Source organism: Macaca mulatta, chromosome 6 (genome assembly GCF_049350105.2).
Source record: "Macaca mulatta isolate MMU2019108-1 chromosome 6, T2T-MMU8v2.0, whole genome shotgun sequence".
In the NCBI taxonomy this organism is placed as follows: Eukaryota; Metazoa; Chordata; class Mammalia; order Primates; family Cercopithecidae; genus Macaca; species Macaca mulatta.
In genome coordinates this window covers 77,152,373-77,168,601 of record NC_133411.1, presented here as the reverse complement: position 1 = coordinate 77,168,601, position 16,229 = coordinate 77,152,373, and the positions used below count along the sequence as shown (strand labels likewise).

At 43.4% G+C, this 16,229-nt stretch overlaps 1 protein-coding gene across 2 annotated transcripts in view; it reads right to left on the bottom strand.

Moving 5' to 3' along the window:
* The window catches only part of SLC30A5 (solute carrier family 30 member 5), a 37,438-nt gene extending 24,041 nt beyond the window's left edge, over positions 1–13,397 (bottom strand). The window contains 4 exon segments of one of the 2 annotated variants that reach the window (NM_001266785.1): positions 2,462–2,547; positions 4,031–4,097; positions 6,494–6,616; positions 13,046–13,254. In NM_001266785.1, coding sequence (NP_001253714.1) covers positions 2,462–2,547; positions 4,031–4,097; positions 6,494–6,616; positions 13,046–13,131 — 362 coding nt within the window. In that variant the 5' untranslated portion in view covers positions 13,132–13,254. 2 annotated transcript variants of the gene reach the window in all.
* Between the last annotated feature and the right edge of the window lie 2,832 nt (positions 13,398–16,229).

Genomic DNA, 16,229 nt, shown 5'->3' with positions numbered 1-16,229 from the left:
TGCCAGAAGCAGTGGCTCATGCCTGTAATCCCAGCACTTTGGGAGGGCGAGAAGGGTGGATCCTTGAGCCCAGGAGTTTGAGACCAGCCTAGGCAACATGGGGAAACCTGCTCTCTATCAAAAAAGATACAAAAGTTAGCCAGGTGTGGTGGTAGGTGCCTGTAGTCCCAGCTACTGGTGAGGCTGAGGTGGGAGGATCCCTTGAACCAAGGAGATGGAGGTTGCAGTGAGCCAATATTGTGCCATATATTCTAGCCTGAACAACAGAGCAAGATCCTGTCTCCAAAAAAACAAAAAAAGTTGAAAAAAATTAAAATCAGAAAAAAGTTATAGAGTAAGGATATAAAGAAAGAAAATATTTTTGTACAGTTGTACAATGCGTTTATGTTTTAAGGTGTTTTTACAAAAGAGTAAAGTATGCTAAGGTTAAGCTTCTACCTCCTGAGGTCAGGTGATCTCTTCCACCTCAGCCTTCTGGGTAGCTGGGATTACATGCACACAGCACCATGCCTGGCTAATTTTTTGTATTTTTTGTAGAGATGGGATTTTGCCATTTTGTCCAGGCTGGTCTTGAACTTCTGGGCTCAAGTAATCTGCCCACTTCGGCCTCCCAATATGCTGGGATTAAAGATTTTGCAATTGAGAAACTGTATGATGGTTTTAGTAGAAGAATGAGAGGGCAGTGTTGGTAGTGATAAGGTTAGGAGCTAGATGACTAAATAGGGAGCCAAGTAAAAATGTAAGTACTTCCTCTTTCCCTCCTTATTGTAACACAAAAGGACAGTAATATAGTAACACAAGAACCAAAACATAACTTCATGAATAACAAATTTAAAATACTGCAGATGATAAGCAATAGCAGCACTCAATCATATTCAATTATATTCAAGCATAAGGTGAAAAACCTCTTCCCATGCTAGGAAATTCAGCTAGCTTTCTCACCCCTCCAAGCTGCAGCTGTGGCTACAGATATGACATTTCCAATTATACCTACTCTGCATCTGACAAAGTACATAGCAAACAAGTCAAAGGGATCCCAATCCAGAAGCTATTCTACTGGCCGTGAGAGGGGAAAGGACTTTTCACAAGGCATTTCAACATTTCTCACCTTTCACTTTCCACTCTGTCTACCCCACTATTCTGAGTGGGATCCTTTAGAACAGTGGTCTCCAAATCTTTTTGGCACCAGGGTCTGGCTTCCTGGAGGATAATTTTTCCAGACAGCAGTGGTGGGGGGATGTTTCAGGATGAAACTGTTCCACCTCAGATCATCAGACATTAGATTCTCATAAGGAGCATACAACCGAGATCCCTCCCATGCACAGTTCACAATAGGGTTTGTGCTCCTATGAGAATCTAATGCCACTGCTGATCTGACAGGAGGCAGAACTCACGCAGTAATGCTTGCTCCCCCATGGCTCACCTCCTGCTCTGCGGCCTGGTTCCTATTGGGTTACGAAGCCATACTGGTCTGTAGCCAGGGAGTGGGGGATCCCTGCTTTAGGACATTCTTTTTTTTTTGAGATGGAGTCTCGCTCTGTTGCCTAGGCTGCAGTGCAGTGGCGTGATCTTGGCTCACTGCAACCTTTGCCTCCTGAGTTCAAGTGATTTCTGGCTAATTTTTGTATATTTTTAAATAAAGGCAGGATTTCGTTATGTTGGCTAGGTGGTGTCCAATTCCTAACTTCAAATGATCCACCCCTTGGCCTCCCAAAGTGCTAGCGTTATAGGCGTGAGCCACAGTGCTGGCCAAGAACATTCTTCATTTCACTCCTTACCTCTCACTCTCATGGCAAGGCATTTTTTCTTACACTTATTCACTAAGTAAAATCCTTCACAGATGGGGAAATGTTAAAAGAATGCTCATACACAGATAGGAGATGATACAACTCCTATCAAGTGGTTGCTAAGCATTTCCTCCTTAAACCAGTCCACTTGCAGAAAAAGACTAATCTATATAGATCTAGGGAAATATGAAATGGGAGTAGTTTACTTTATCCACCACGCATTTAATCTGATAACTGATATACTACTTCTGAGACGTTTATTTATGAGAGTACTTGCAAAAGTGTGCAAAAAATGAGTGCTTTTAGAGATTTTATTCTTCTTATTGGCTGATTTTATTTACCACTTCAGACCTTTTATTATAGCTTCTAAGCTGTTAACAGGGATCACGAATAAATGATTAAAAAGCCATATATGCTAAAAATTTTCTGAAACTTGGAATTCTAACTAGTAGACTATCTATGACAAATCATGAATAAATTTATTAATGGTATTCACCAAAGAACCAGTCCAGAAACTCAACAGGTTTCTTCTATTTGTTGAATTCTCTCTGATGCTATAAAAGTGCCAGACACATTTGCACAGATAAATATTTGACATAAAACACAGTGGAACAAAAACAATATTCAAAATGAAGAAATACAAACACACATTCAAAATACGCATTTTTATTTACCTTAGTGGTCCACAAAGAGTGAGGCCAAAAAACCACAAGAGTGAAATAATACACCCAGCAACTGCATGTTTAAATATTTTGATCCACTATAAATGGAAACAAAAAAATTAAAAATTTCAGTCACATATATTTTGCTGTATATTCCAATTTTAAATAAAATACAGAAAGATAATAATAACAAATATTTTAAAGGTGAAATAATTACGTATTTTGAAATTAAGTAGAACACATAAGATCCCTTGACTAAGTCTAGATTTCCAAGACAGTATTCTGGGCTGGGTGCGGTGGCTCACGCCTGTATCCTAACACTTTGTGAGGCTGAGGCAGGTGGATCACCTGAGGTCAGGAGTTCAAGACCAGACTGGCCAATATGGTGAAACCCCATCTGTACTAAAAATACAAAAATGAGCTGAGTGTGGTGGCAGATGCCTGTAATCCCAGCTACTCAGGAGGCTGAGGCAGGAGAATCGCTTGAACCTGGGAGGTGGAGGTTGCAGTGAGCCAAGATTGCGCCACCGCACTGCAGCCTGGGCGATGGAGCAAGACTCTTTCTCAAAAAAAAAAAAAAAAAAAAAAAAAAAAAGACAGTATTCTGTTTTCCATTATCTATATTCTTGTCTGCTAGTAGATTTTGAAATCTTTTTCTTCAGAGTACAATTTTATGATTTCTCAGTTTCTCACTAGTTTCCTAGGATCATTTAACTTTTTGTCTTTAAATTCTTTTCTACCAGGAATTTTTAGTGATCCAATTATCTGAAAGGAGAGAAAAAAGTTAAGATGGGGCTTAGACTGTTAATCCTATTTTAAAAAATGTTCTTGGTCTCTGAAACAGAAGTACTTAAATTTGTCTTTCTAATAAAAAAATTATGACACAGGTTTGTAAGTCATGGTATAAAGCAAACATGTAGTATGGTATAACTGCTGCCCAAAGAAGTGATGATGTGAGATGATTATGCAAAATGTAGGACAGTTCTAGTTTGAACCACAGCTGCCTAAAGAGAATAGTGACAATGATCATGAGGGTGTCACACTGTCACAATGATGAGGCATCATTCCAAAAACTTCATAAGCATTAATTCATTTTTTCCTCACAGTTCCATTAGGAAGTTACTATTATCTCCATTTTACAGGTGAGCAAATTAAGGTAGAGAGAAATCAAGTAACTTGCCCAAAGTAAAGGTCAGTAAGGAGGACAGACAGAACATGCCTTTGACTCCAGAAACCTCACTCTTAACCCCTATGCTTTGTCAGCTTTCCAGTGACATTTGTACTAGGCTCTTGGGCATGCTTTCATGTCCAATTTGTAAATCTTTCAGAATAAGAAGTGTGTACTGAAGAAAACAATTACATGAATGCTTTATAATTTTTTTTAGCCTCTTAAAACATTTCATGATCTGAGTACTTTATGGTTTAAAGTCTCCATTCAGAAAAGACAAGAGCAAGTTAACTCTAAAATTGTTCTGTGGCATATCTTAAATTATTAAGTACCCATTATCAAAACATAAGCACTGCATCCTGGCCCACTAAACAAGAAGCTGCTAGGAATAAAAGATTCTGCAAAGATCTTACCTGGTGTTTGGTAATAGTTTTCCCAGAAGAAAATGGCTTTTGAAACAAAACCATAAAAAATGCAGTCCTGTAAATATTAAAACATTAATATATTAATATTAATCAATATTAGACACAAGATACAGTTTTAAGTAAAGACACTTATTTTAAACAAATATGCCAGAACTTGAAGTGTTATCCTCGGAATAAATCATACTGGAGAATTATATTCATTTTAGTAAAACTCCTTTTCAACACTTAGAGAACTTTTTTTTTTTTTTTTGAGATAGGGTCTTGCTTTGTTGCCAGGCTGGAGTGCAGTGGCATGATCTTGGCTCACTGCAACCTCCACCTCCTGGTTCAAGCAATTCTCCTGCCTCAGCCTCCTGAGTAGCGGGGATTGCAGGCACGCGCCACCATGCCCAGCCAATTTTTTGTATTTTTAGTAGAGACGGGGTTTCAACATGTTGGCCAGGCTGGTCTCGAACTCCTGACCTCGGTTGATCTGCCTTCCTTGGCCTCCCAAGCTGCTGGGAAAACAGGCAAAAGCAACCACGCCTGGCCGAGAACTCTTATTTTCTGTCTTCAGAACCAGCTAACAAGCCACAAAAGTAAAGGAGTCACAATTTTTTTTATATCTTAAAATACCAAAGAAAATAATTCCTATTTTCTCTAAAATTCAGTAATAAATCTTGAAATAGTATAATGAAAATGAAGAAATTACTAATTATACGTCCCTACCTTTCACATTGCCAAAACAGTTGTATAAAAATGTACACAACTTGGTCAGGCATGGTGGCTCAAGCCTGTAACCCCAGCACTTTGGGCGGCTGAGGTGGGCAGATCACCTGAGGTCAGGAGTTGGAGACCAGCCTGGCCAACATGGGAAAACCCCGTGTCTACTAAAAAAAATATACAAAAATTAGCCAGCCATGGTGGGACACACCTGTAATCCTAGCTACTCAGGAGGCTGAGGCAGAATTGCTTGAACCCAGGAGGCAGAGGCTGCAGTGAGTGGATTGAGCCACTGCACTCCATCCTGGGCAACCGAGCCAGACTGTCTCAAAAAAAATAAATAAATAAAAAATAAAAAAAGCACATAACTGGTGGGTTAATATTTCTTAATCAATAATCTATTTCCCAAATTACCAAAATTATACTCCCAAGAGTGTTTTTTTAAAATGGAGTCTCGCTCTATTGCCCAGGCTGGAGTACAATGGCACAATCTCAGCTCACTGCAACCTCCGCCTCCCAGGTTCAAGCGATCCTCCTGTCTCAGACCCCCTAGTAGCTGGGACTACAGGCATGTGCCACCATGCTTGGCTAATTTTTCTATTTTTAGTAGAGATGGGGTTTTGCCACGTTGGCCAGGCTGGTTTCCAACTCCTGACCTCAGGTGATCGACCCCCGTCGGCCTCCCAAAGTGCTGGGATTACAGGTGTGAGCCACCGCACCCAGCTGACTCCCAAGAGTCTTTAATTGGTTTTTATTAACAGAGAGGGTGGTCACTATCAATCTCAAGATCCAAGAAATCTTTATTCAGAATTTCTTATATGTAGGCTGGGCGTGGTGGCTCATGCCTGTAATCCCAGCACTTTGGGAGGCTGAGGCGGGCGGATCACAAGGTCAAGAGATTGAGACCATCCTGGCCAACATGGTGAAACCCTGTCTCTGTTAAAAATACAAAAATTAGTTGGGCATGGTGGTGAGCACCTGTAGTTCCAGCGACTCGGGAGGCTGAGGCAGGAGAACTGCTTGAACCCGGGAGGCAGTGATCTTGCAGTGAGCCAAGATCACGCCACTGCACTCCAGCCTGGTGACAGAGTGAGACTGTGTCTCAAAAAAGAAAAAAAAAAAAGCATTTCTTATAAGTAGGATAATTTAATGTTCATACTGTATGAGGACTGTACTAAGAAAAGATTATGTAGTGAACACAGCCCAACCATGGTTTAACTTAGAAAATAAGGAATATTTGTTCCAAGACAGGCCTCAGATAACACCCTGTGCCTGTTTGAAGATTAGGTTGTGTCAGTCAAATAGTGTAGGAATCCCTAGTGTCCCTGAGACCCTTTCAGGAAGTCAGCAAGGTTAAAATGATTTTCAAAAAAATGCCAAGACATTATCTGCCCCTTTCACTCTTATTCTCCCAGGAGTATAGAGCGAAATTGCTAATACTGCAACAGGTTCAATACTGAGGCACTTATGAGAATCTGGCTATCCTCTATTAAGCCAGATATTAAAATCAATTTGCAAAAATCTCATCAAAGTCTGTGTTTAGGCAAGTGATTAGAGCACAACAATCCCTTTTCTTTTCAGTCTCTTTGTAGCTCTAATTTTAAGTATACTCCCAGTTAAAACAATTTATCAAATACTTGTCAGGAGGAACAAACAAAATATTGCATGTAAAGTTTCTTAAAGATACTCTGTTAAAACAGGATTTTCAAAGAAATAAAAAAATCAAGAAAAAAAAATCCACACACTCACCCAAGTTTTAATATAAAAATGAATTGAACAATGTGAACAGCTTTTAGGAGATCATATGATTCGAAAAGTCCGACAGCCTTCAAAAATTTAGTGAAACATAATAACACAATGTATTTTGTTAATCTGAAAAATAAAAGCAGAAACAATTTTTAGTATCATTGAAATTACAAGGAACTCATCAATCTGGTTTTTTAAACAAGAGGTCATTACAGAAACCATAGAAATATACATAAACAAAAAATGAAACAAAACAAAGTCCCCAAACAACTCACCATCCACATGATAATTACTGTTGACTTTTTTTTTAAAATCATAGAGACGGGGTCTCAATGTGTTGCCCAGGCTGGTCTCGAACTCCTTGGGTCAAGCAATCCTCCAGCTTTGGTCTCCCAAAGTGCTGGGATTACAGGTGTGAGCCACCGCGCCCAACCTGCTGTTAACATTTTGAGGCCAGGTGCAGTAGCTTGAGACCAGCCTGGGCAACATGGCAAAAGCCTATCTCTACAAAAAATACTAAGAATTAGCCAGGCATTATGGCGCGTGGCAGCAGTCTCAGCTCCTCGGGAGGATCACCTGAGCCTGGAAGGCTGAGGTTGCAGTGATCTGTGATTGTCACTGCACTCCAGCCTGGGCAACAGAGTGAGACCCTGTCTCAAAGTACAAACAAACAGGCTGGGTGCTCATGCCTGTAATCCCAGCACTTTGGGAGACCAAAGTGAGTGGATCACGTGAAGTCTGGAACTCAAGACCAGCCTGGCCAACATGGCGAAAACTCACCTCTACTAAAATACAAAAATTAGCTGGGCGTGGTGGCAGGTGCCTGTAATCCCAGCCATTTGGGAGGCTGAGGCAAGAGAATCGCTTGAACCCAGGAGGCAGAGGTTGCAGTGAGTCAAAACTGCACCACTGCACTTCAGCCTAGATAACAGAGTAAGACTCTGTCTCAAAACAAAAACCAACCAACCACAACATTTTGGGTTTCTTTTCAATGTATATGAATGATTATGTACAGCTACAGTCTACTTTTAACAAAAAATGCCCAACGAAAAATGAAAATTTTCTTGATCAAGTTGCTGGACTATTTTGTTATCTGCTTTCTAACTTAATAACTCCTCCAAACAAATAAGGAGAACGGAATAAAAACTAAATTCTGTTATGAAAAGACCACAATAAAGGAAGAAACGGAAGAATGGTAAATGCCTTTGGTTCGCGCCTCCTCTGCCTTGTTAAGTGACTACAGTGAGAGTTGTGGTTGAAAGGTCAATTGACTGGACCTAGAGTCCTAAAAAGGCTCAGGAATTGGAAACACCTCAGGAGGGGAATGAGAAGCTGAAAAGAAGAGGATCTCTAGGAAGTCTTCCAAGTAATCAGATTTCCAGGTTCCTGCCCAGCCGGCAGGCAACTCTCTCTCCTCAACCACTATTAGGAGTCACCAGTCATAGCCTCTGGCAAGGTCACTTAAATTTCCTAAAGTAGACAACTCTGCTGGCTTTATAAGAGAATGTCCATGTTTTTAAGAAAAACAAGTATTTAAGGATAAAGAAGCATGAAGTATGTAACTTACTTTCAAATAGTCCAGGGGAAAAAAATACCTGTGTGTGTGCATTTAGAGAGAGAGAGAGAATAAATCACACGGGACGATACATTAACAATTACAGAGTCCAGGCAAAGAATATACTACTCTTGTGACTTTTACATAAACTGGAAATTATTTTTAAATGAGTAGTTTAAAAGTGTTATTTATTCAAGAGTGTAAAGAGCGTAATGTCTCAGGTAGGGAAATGTGGTAAACAATCCTTTGCTATTTTATTTGTACTATTTACTTACCAGAGTTACCCTTCTATTATAGTTTATTGCAGAATCAATCAAATTCAACTCAGGACTGGTTGAATTTTGATGGATTCCAGGTTGCAAGAGTTTTACTTTATATAGACCAAAAATCAAATACTAGTTATAATCTGCAACAAAAACTAGTTGACAAGTCCTTTAATTGTGGGTATTTTTATGCCCAAATTTACAAATATGTATTATTTTAAACAAAGGTTTATTTTGCTTTAAGTCCTCTTTGTGGGGAAGGGCACAGGGTCACAGCTAACATTTGTTGGGCACCTGCTATGTTCCAAGTGCTTTGAATACATCATTTCATTTAATTCTTACAACAGTCCTACAAACCAAGAAGTGGTATCCCTGTTTCACAAAACTGAATTGTAGAAAAGTAAGTTGCCCAAGGTCACACAACTAATAAATGAGCTGGTAGTCTGAGTTGTTTAAAACCCCATATATAGTGCCTTCTACATAGTAGATACTTGAGTATTTATTGACTGAATTGAACTTGAATTACACACTGATTTTTTATTTTTTAGCCAGAGAACTGTTGAGCCACTGCAGTAGGCAAAGCCCAAGAGGCAGGTTTGAACCTAAATCCAAACTTCAGTAATTTCAGGTTTAGAAAACCAGGGAGTTATCTTCGATCTCAGCTCACTGCAACTTCTGCCGCTGGGTTCAAGTGATTCTCCTGCCTCAGCCTCCTGAGCAGCTGAGATTACAGGTGCCTGCCACTATGTCAGGCTAATTTTTGTATTTTTTAGTAGAGACAGGTTTTCGCTATGTTGGTTGGCCAGGCTGGTCTCGTACTTCTGACCTCAGGTGATCCACCTGCCTTGGCCTCCCAAAATGCTAGGATTACAGGTGTGAGCCCACCACGTTTAGAACCAGGGAATTTTCTTTTTTTTTTTTTTTTTTTTGAGATGGAGTCTGGCTCTGTCGCCCAGGCTGGAGTGCAGTGGCCGGATCTCAGCTCACTGCGAGCTCCGCCTCCCGGGTTTACGCCGTTCTCCTGCCTCAGCCTCCCGAGTAGCTGGGACTACAGGCGCCTGCCACCTCGCCCGGGTAGTTTTTTGTATTTTTTAGTAGAGACGGGGTTTCACCGTGTTAGCCAGGATGGTCTCGATCTCCAGACCTCGTGATCCGCCCGTCTCAGCCTCCCAAAGTGCTGGGATTACAGGCTTGAGCCACCGCACCCGGCCAGAACCAGGGAATTTTCTAAACCTTCACAGAAAAGTCCACTGATAACTTTTGACAAGACTAGTTAATGGGAAATGATGGTTTATAAATTGGGGGGTGGGGAGGATGGGCCAGGCATGGTGGCTCATGCCTGGGAAGCCTAGGCAGAAGGATTACTTGAGTCCAGGAGTTCAAGACCAACCTGGGCAATATAGCAAGACCCCGTCTCTCCAAAAAGTTTTTAAAAATTAGCCTCCCTTTCTTCTCCTCTCCCATCTTCACTTCCTGATAAATCAATGCCATTGTTTTTCCTTCATAACATGAACTAGGAATGTCTCCTTATTAATAATTTTGCTTATCAATATAGGTTACTTAGCCTGGTTTTTCATCTTTAGCCCAACAGTTCATTAACTGGAACTTTAAAAATCAAAGAATCCAGGCCAGGTATGGTAGCTCACGCCTGTAATTCCAGCACTTTGGGAGGCTGAGGTAGGAGGATTGCTTGAGCCTAGGAGCTCGAGACCAACCTGGGCAAAATAGCAAGACCTCATCTCTACTAAAAATTAAAGAATGAACTGGGCATGATGGTGCACACCTGCAATCTCACATACTGGGAAGGCTGAGATGGAAGGATTGCTTAAGCCCAGGAGTTTGAGATTGCAGTAAGTCATGATTATTTTACTGCACTCCATCCTGGGCAACAGAGGAACTGACCTTGTCAGAAAGAAAGAGAAGAGGAAGAAAGAAAGGAATGAAGGAAGGGAAGGAAAGAAAAAGGGAAGAAAGGAAGGAAAGAAAAAGGGAAGAAAGGAAGGGAAGAAACTACTAAAATCTCTAAGGGTGTTTTTTGTGTTCTATTTTTTTCTAGTACATATACATTTGCTTTATTTTGTTGTTGTTGTTGGTTTTTTGTGGGGTTTTTTTTTGGAGTTTTTTTTGGGGGGAAGGTGGGGCAGGGTTTTGCACTGTCACCCAGGCTCTAGTGCAGTAATGGGATCATAGCTCACTGCAGCCTTGACCTCCTGGGCTCAAGTGATCCTTCTGCCTTAGCCTCTCAAGTAGCTGGAACTACATGCACTGCCAATGTGCTTGGCTAATTTTTATATTTTGTAGAGATGGGGGTCTCACTATGTTACTAGGGCTGGTCTCAAACTCTAGGGCTCAACTGATCCTCCTGCTTCAGCCTACATTTACTCTATACCTAGACAACTGCTGGAGATTTGGTAAGTTTTCCAGAAGGGTCCTCCCGGAAGGTTGAAGCCTGGCTTTTGGGATATTGGAGTTAAATGAGAGAATGGGAGGCAGAGTTAAGAGGGGAAACTCCTTTTTAATCTCCACATTTTCCATCCAGGACCTCATCCTTCCTTTACTCTTGCAACCTGAAATAAAGTAGAACTCTTGCAACCTGGAATTCATCAAAATTCAACCAGTTCTGAGTTGAATTTGATTCTGCAATAAACTACAATAGAAGGGCAACTCTGCTAAGTAAATAGTACAAATAAAATAGCAAAGGATTGTTTACCACATTTCCCTACCTGAGACATTACGCTCTTTACACTCTTGAATAAATAACACTTTTAAACTACTCATTTAAAAATAATTTCCAGTTTACGTAAAAGTTACAATAGTATATCCTTTACCTGGACTCCGTAATTGTTAATGTATCATCCCATGTGATTTATTATTCTTTCTCTAAATGCACACACACAGGTTTTTCCCCTGGACTATTTGAGAGTAAGTTACATACTTCATGCTTCTTTATGCTTAAATACTTGTTTTTCCCAAGAACATGGACATTCTCTTATAAAACCAGCAGAGCTGTTTACTTCAGGAAATTTAAGTGATATGCTTTTTTTTTTTTTTTTTTGAGACGGAGTCTCGCTCTGTCACCCAGGCTGGAGTGCAGTGATGCGATCTCGGCTCACCACAACCTCTGCCTCCTGGGTTCAAGCCATTCTCCTGCCTCAGCTTCCTGAGTAGCTGGGATTACAGGCGTGTACCACGTCCAACTAATTTTTTTTTTGCTATTTTTAGTAGAGACGGGGTTTCGCCATGTTGGCCAGGCTGGTCTCGAACCCCCGACCTCAGGTGATCCGCCTGCCTCAGCCTTCCAAGGTGCTGGGATTACAGGCCTGAGCCCCTGCGCCTGGCCTGATATGATACTTTTATCTAATCTACTGTCCATAGTACAATTTTGTCAATTGACCCAGTAACGTCCTTTAAAGCACTTTTCCCCCCTACCAAATCAGACCAGAATTGCCTACTGCATTTAGTTGTCATGTCTCAATAATTAACATCTGATATGCTGTTATTTACAAAATGAGATGCTCTAAATAGATTAGAAAATTAAATGTATGCTACAAAAATGCAGTTGCTTTAAGTTCTGTCCTATGTGGTGTTCTTTCCTTTTTATAAAAAATGCTTATGTTGGGCCGGCTCGGTGGCTCATGCCTGTAATCCCAGCACTTTGGGAGGCCGAGGCAGGCGGATCACTCGAGGTAGACCAGTCACACCAACATGGAGAAACCTCGTCTCTACTAAAAATACAAAACATTAGCCAGGCGTGGTGGCCTATGTTTGTAATCCCACGTCCTCGGGAGGCTGCCGCAGGAGAATCGCTTGAACCCGGGAGGCGGAGGTTGCGGTGAGTGGACTCCAGCCTGGGCAACAAGAGTGAAACTCCGTCTCAAAAAAAAAAAAAAAAAAAAGGTTACTTTATAATGTTATTACTACAGTTCTAAAGAATTTATCACATTTATCACTTTCTTTAAATATCAAAGAAAGTATTTGTTCCAGAATGAGAAGAACTCGTTAAAATTGGAGGCAATGAACACAGTTCCAGCCAAATTGCAGGGCTATATTTTGTACATCTTTGACACTATCTCAGAATTTAGGAAGGACATACTCGAAAGTGGTCGCTGCACCTGTTGGTCCCTTACTTTTGGGGTTGGTGGGAGAATTGGAGAGAGGAAGTGGTAATTTTCACTTTTTACTCTATGAATTGCTGTGCTGTTTAGATTTTTTTTTGACAACGAAGACACATTTCTTACTTAAGAATAAAATAAAAAAAGAAAATAGGGCTGGACCCTCGATGTGCTCGGTTAATCTGAACATCCAAGTTCACGTATGTACTTTGGTTTCGTTGCCTGACGAGAGATGATGGTGACACCTTCCCCTAACTTATGCAGGGAAACGTCAGAGAGGTTAAGTAGTCACCAGACTATTTCAGGGAGAAACAGCCAAGAGAAAGGCTTCTCACAGATCAGAAAAACCTCTCACTTGATCTGGCGGGCAGTTCTAAGATTGACTGACTGCCTTGTAACCCAGAAATTCAAGCAGAAGCTTTCTGGCTTTAGCGCCTTCATTCTGCAGCGGGCACCCGAAAGGCCCGGGGAGCCCGGAGGCAGCCTGCGCGCAGGGAGAGAGGCAGAGGGAGAGTGCGCGCCGACCCCGGGACGTCCCGGGCTGTCAGCGGGGACCGGACGGAGGCCTGGGAAGGTGTATCCTGAGCGGCCCGGCCGGTCGCTGCCTTTCGGATAGGTCCCTTACCGAGCGCTGGGTACGTCCACCGGCCCAAGGCCGCCGCCGCCGCCGCCGGGGCCGGCCAGCACGTCCCCGCCGTATTTCTCCTCCATTCCGGGGCTCACGAGCCGCCGCCGCTGCCCCTGGCGCGGGGTCTCCTCATGTCTCGCCGCTGTCGCGGAACAGCGGGCACAGGCGCGTCACTCCCCCATGGCAGCTGCCTCGTCGGGTTCCCGCAGGCCGGGCCGCCGCTGCCGCTGCCGCTGCTGCTGCCGCTGCTGTCCCCGGCTCCGGCCCACTAGCACACGCGCGTCGGGACTAGGCCGCGGGCAGTTCCGGCGGCGCCAGGTTCCCGGGAGGCAGCGCCAGTAGGGACGTTGCCAAGCCACGTCATCAAGCCCAGCAACCCTCACTCCCAGGGGAGTGCCCAGCCTTGCGTCTGCGCAAGCGGAACACTTGCCTTTCCTCGCCGCTTCTTAGGCTCCTCCCGCCATGTTGTGGCGCATTGAAGCCCCGCCGCCTATCAGCCTCTCCGGTTGGCGCTCCCGGTGCACTTTCCTGTCCCTGCAGTGCCACCTATGGGCCGTCAGAAGTACAGCGGATTCCTGCAGAGCAGAGGGAGGGGGCGTCGAAAATGTACAGCCAGTGTGATTAAACAAAGCTCACCAATCTTTTCCTCTGCGTTAGGGCTTCTTCTTCTTCTTTTTTTTTTTTTTAGATGGAATTTCGCTCCTGTTGCCCAGTCTAGAGTGCAATTGCGCGATCTCGGCTCACCGCAACCTCCGCCTCCCAGGTTCAAGCGATTCTCCTGCCTCAGCCTCCCAAGTAGCTGGGATTACAGGCTTGTGCCACCACGCCTGGCTAATTTTGCATTTTTGGTAGAGACGGGGTTTGTCCATGTTGGTCAGGTTGGTCTCGAACTCCTGACCCCAGGTGATCCACCCACCTCGGCCTCTCAAAGTGCTGGGATTGCAGGCGTGAGCCACCGCACTTGGCCTAGGGATTCTTAATCCAGGTTAACATACCCTCTGCCTCTTAGGTTTTTGTGAGTATGGATCATTTTTGTGATAAGAAGGCCTCAAGTCTTAAAAGTTCAGGTGCCCTTCCCCCAACCAGAGATAACTATTTTTGAAGCTGTAGAGAATCGATTACAAATAGCGGTACAGCCATTTCTTTTGAACAATGCCTTTGATGGACTTTGAAGAAAAGAAACTAGTATTGTCCAAAATTTGCCTCCTCAGCAAACTATCCCAGGGCAATTTTCTAGGAGTGACCATGTGCGAATCTTCAGGGCCTTCTCTCCTACTCCTAAGGGAACGTAAAGGCAATTTCCAGATTTCTAAAGAAACATTCTTATCCTGGGCAACATGGCAAAACCCTGTCTCTACAAAAAATACAAAAAACAGTTAGCCAGGCGTGGCATGTACCTATGGTCCCAGCCACTCAGGAGGGAGAGGCAGGGGGATCGTGGGAGGTCAAGGTTGCAGTAAGGCATGATCATGCTACTGCACTCCAGCCTGGGCAACAGAGCAAGAAAGTCTCGGGGGCGGGCGGGGGGGCGGGGGGAAGAAAGAAAAAGAAAGGATTCTTCTTTGCCACAGGGAGCCTGGGGTCATCTATCAAATAAAATAACTGAGGAAGGTGACTGCTTTTGTGGCTTTTTGTGTGGGGCCTGGAGTACTGGTAACTGTCGTTGTTGGAGTCCCTGAAATCCAAGTCTGTAAGGACAGAACATAGGAGAAGGAAGAGGATTTTGTTAAGTGTTGCTGCAAACTGTTTTGTCTTCTTTTTTAGAATTGATTTTCTTTAAACTCTGCCTGTGAAACTGTGTAATTCAGGCACATCTGTAAAAACAGGTCAGGTAGTGTTACCTGAAAAGGGGTCCCCATCCAGACCCCAAGAGAGCTTGGATCTCGTGCAAGAAAGAATTCGGGGCAAGTCCATACAGTAAAGTGAAAGCAAGTTTATCAAGAAAGTAAAGGAATAGGCCGGGCGCGGTGGCTCAAGCCTGTAATCCCAGCACTTTGGGAGGCCGAGACGGGCGGATCACGAGGTCAAGAGATCGAGACTATCCTGGCTAACACGGTGAAACCCCGTCTCTACTAAAAAATACAAAAAAAAAAAAAAAACTAGCCGGGCGAGGTGGCGGGCGCCTGTAGTCCCAGCTACTCGGGAGGCTGAGGCAGGAGAATGGCATAAACCCAGGAGGCAGAGCTCGCAGTGAGCTGAGATCCGGCCACTGCACTCCAGCCTGGGCGACAGAGCGAGACTCCGTCTCAAAAAAAAAAAAAAAGAAAGTAAAGGAATAAAAGTACGGGTACTCCATAGGCAGAGGGCGCAGTGGCTCATGCCTGTAATCCCAGCACTTGGGAGGCTGAGGCAGGTGGATCACCTGTGCTCAGGAGCTTGAGACCAGCCTGACCAACATGGTGAAACCCTGTCTCTACTAAAAATACAAAATTAGCCAGGTGTGGTGGTGCATGCCTGTACTCCCAGCTACTCGGAAGGCTGAGGAGGAGAATCGCTTGAACCCGGGAGGTGGAGGTTGCAGTGAACTGAGATGGCACCATTGCACTCCAGACTGGGCAACAAGAGTGAAACTCCGTCTCAATAATAATAATAATAATAATAATAATAATGCCCAACCTCCTGGGAATGCAGCCAAGTAAGTCTCCGCCTTATTTTACCCAGCCCCTATTCAAGATGGAGGCACTCTGGATCAAACGCCTCTGAGGTAGGACTGGGTATTATAAAGGTTATTTTTCTGTTGCTAAAAATTTAGGAATGTGGGCTCCTGTGTCAGTCTTGGTTTGAATCCCAACTTTGCCACTTAGTAATTGTGGGTCAGTTAGTTGGCCTTTCTGTGCCACAGTTTTCTTATCTGCAAAATAGGAATAGTAGTATTTATATTGTAGGGTTGTTGGGAGGATTATACATATGTTAATATGTGAAAAGTCTCTAGAACTTGTTAGGTTTTGAAGGGAACGCGAGGGTTAGAGAAAGACACACACACACAAACACACACAGAAAGAGGGTGGCTCGACAGTAAATGCAGGCTTCATGTCCAGCATAAAACCTACAGAAGTGGGGGACCAGCCTAATGCCAGAGCCCACCACTGCTTACAGGCTGGGGGTACTTATAGGTATGGGTGGGAGGGGTCTGGGCAGGATGGCTTGCTGCCTGGCAGGATATTGATGAGATGTTCCTGTG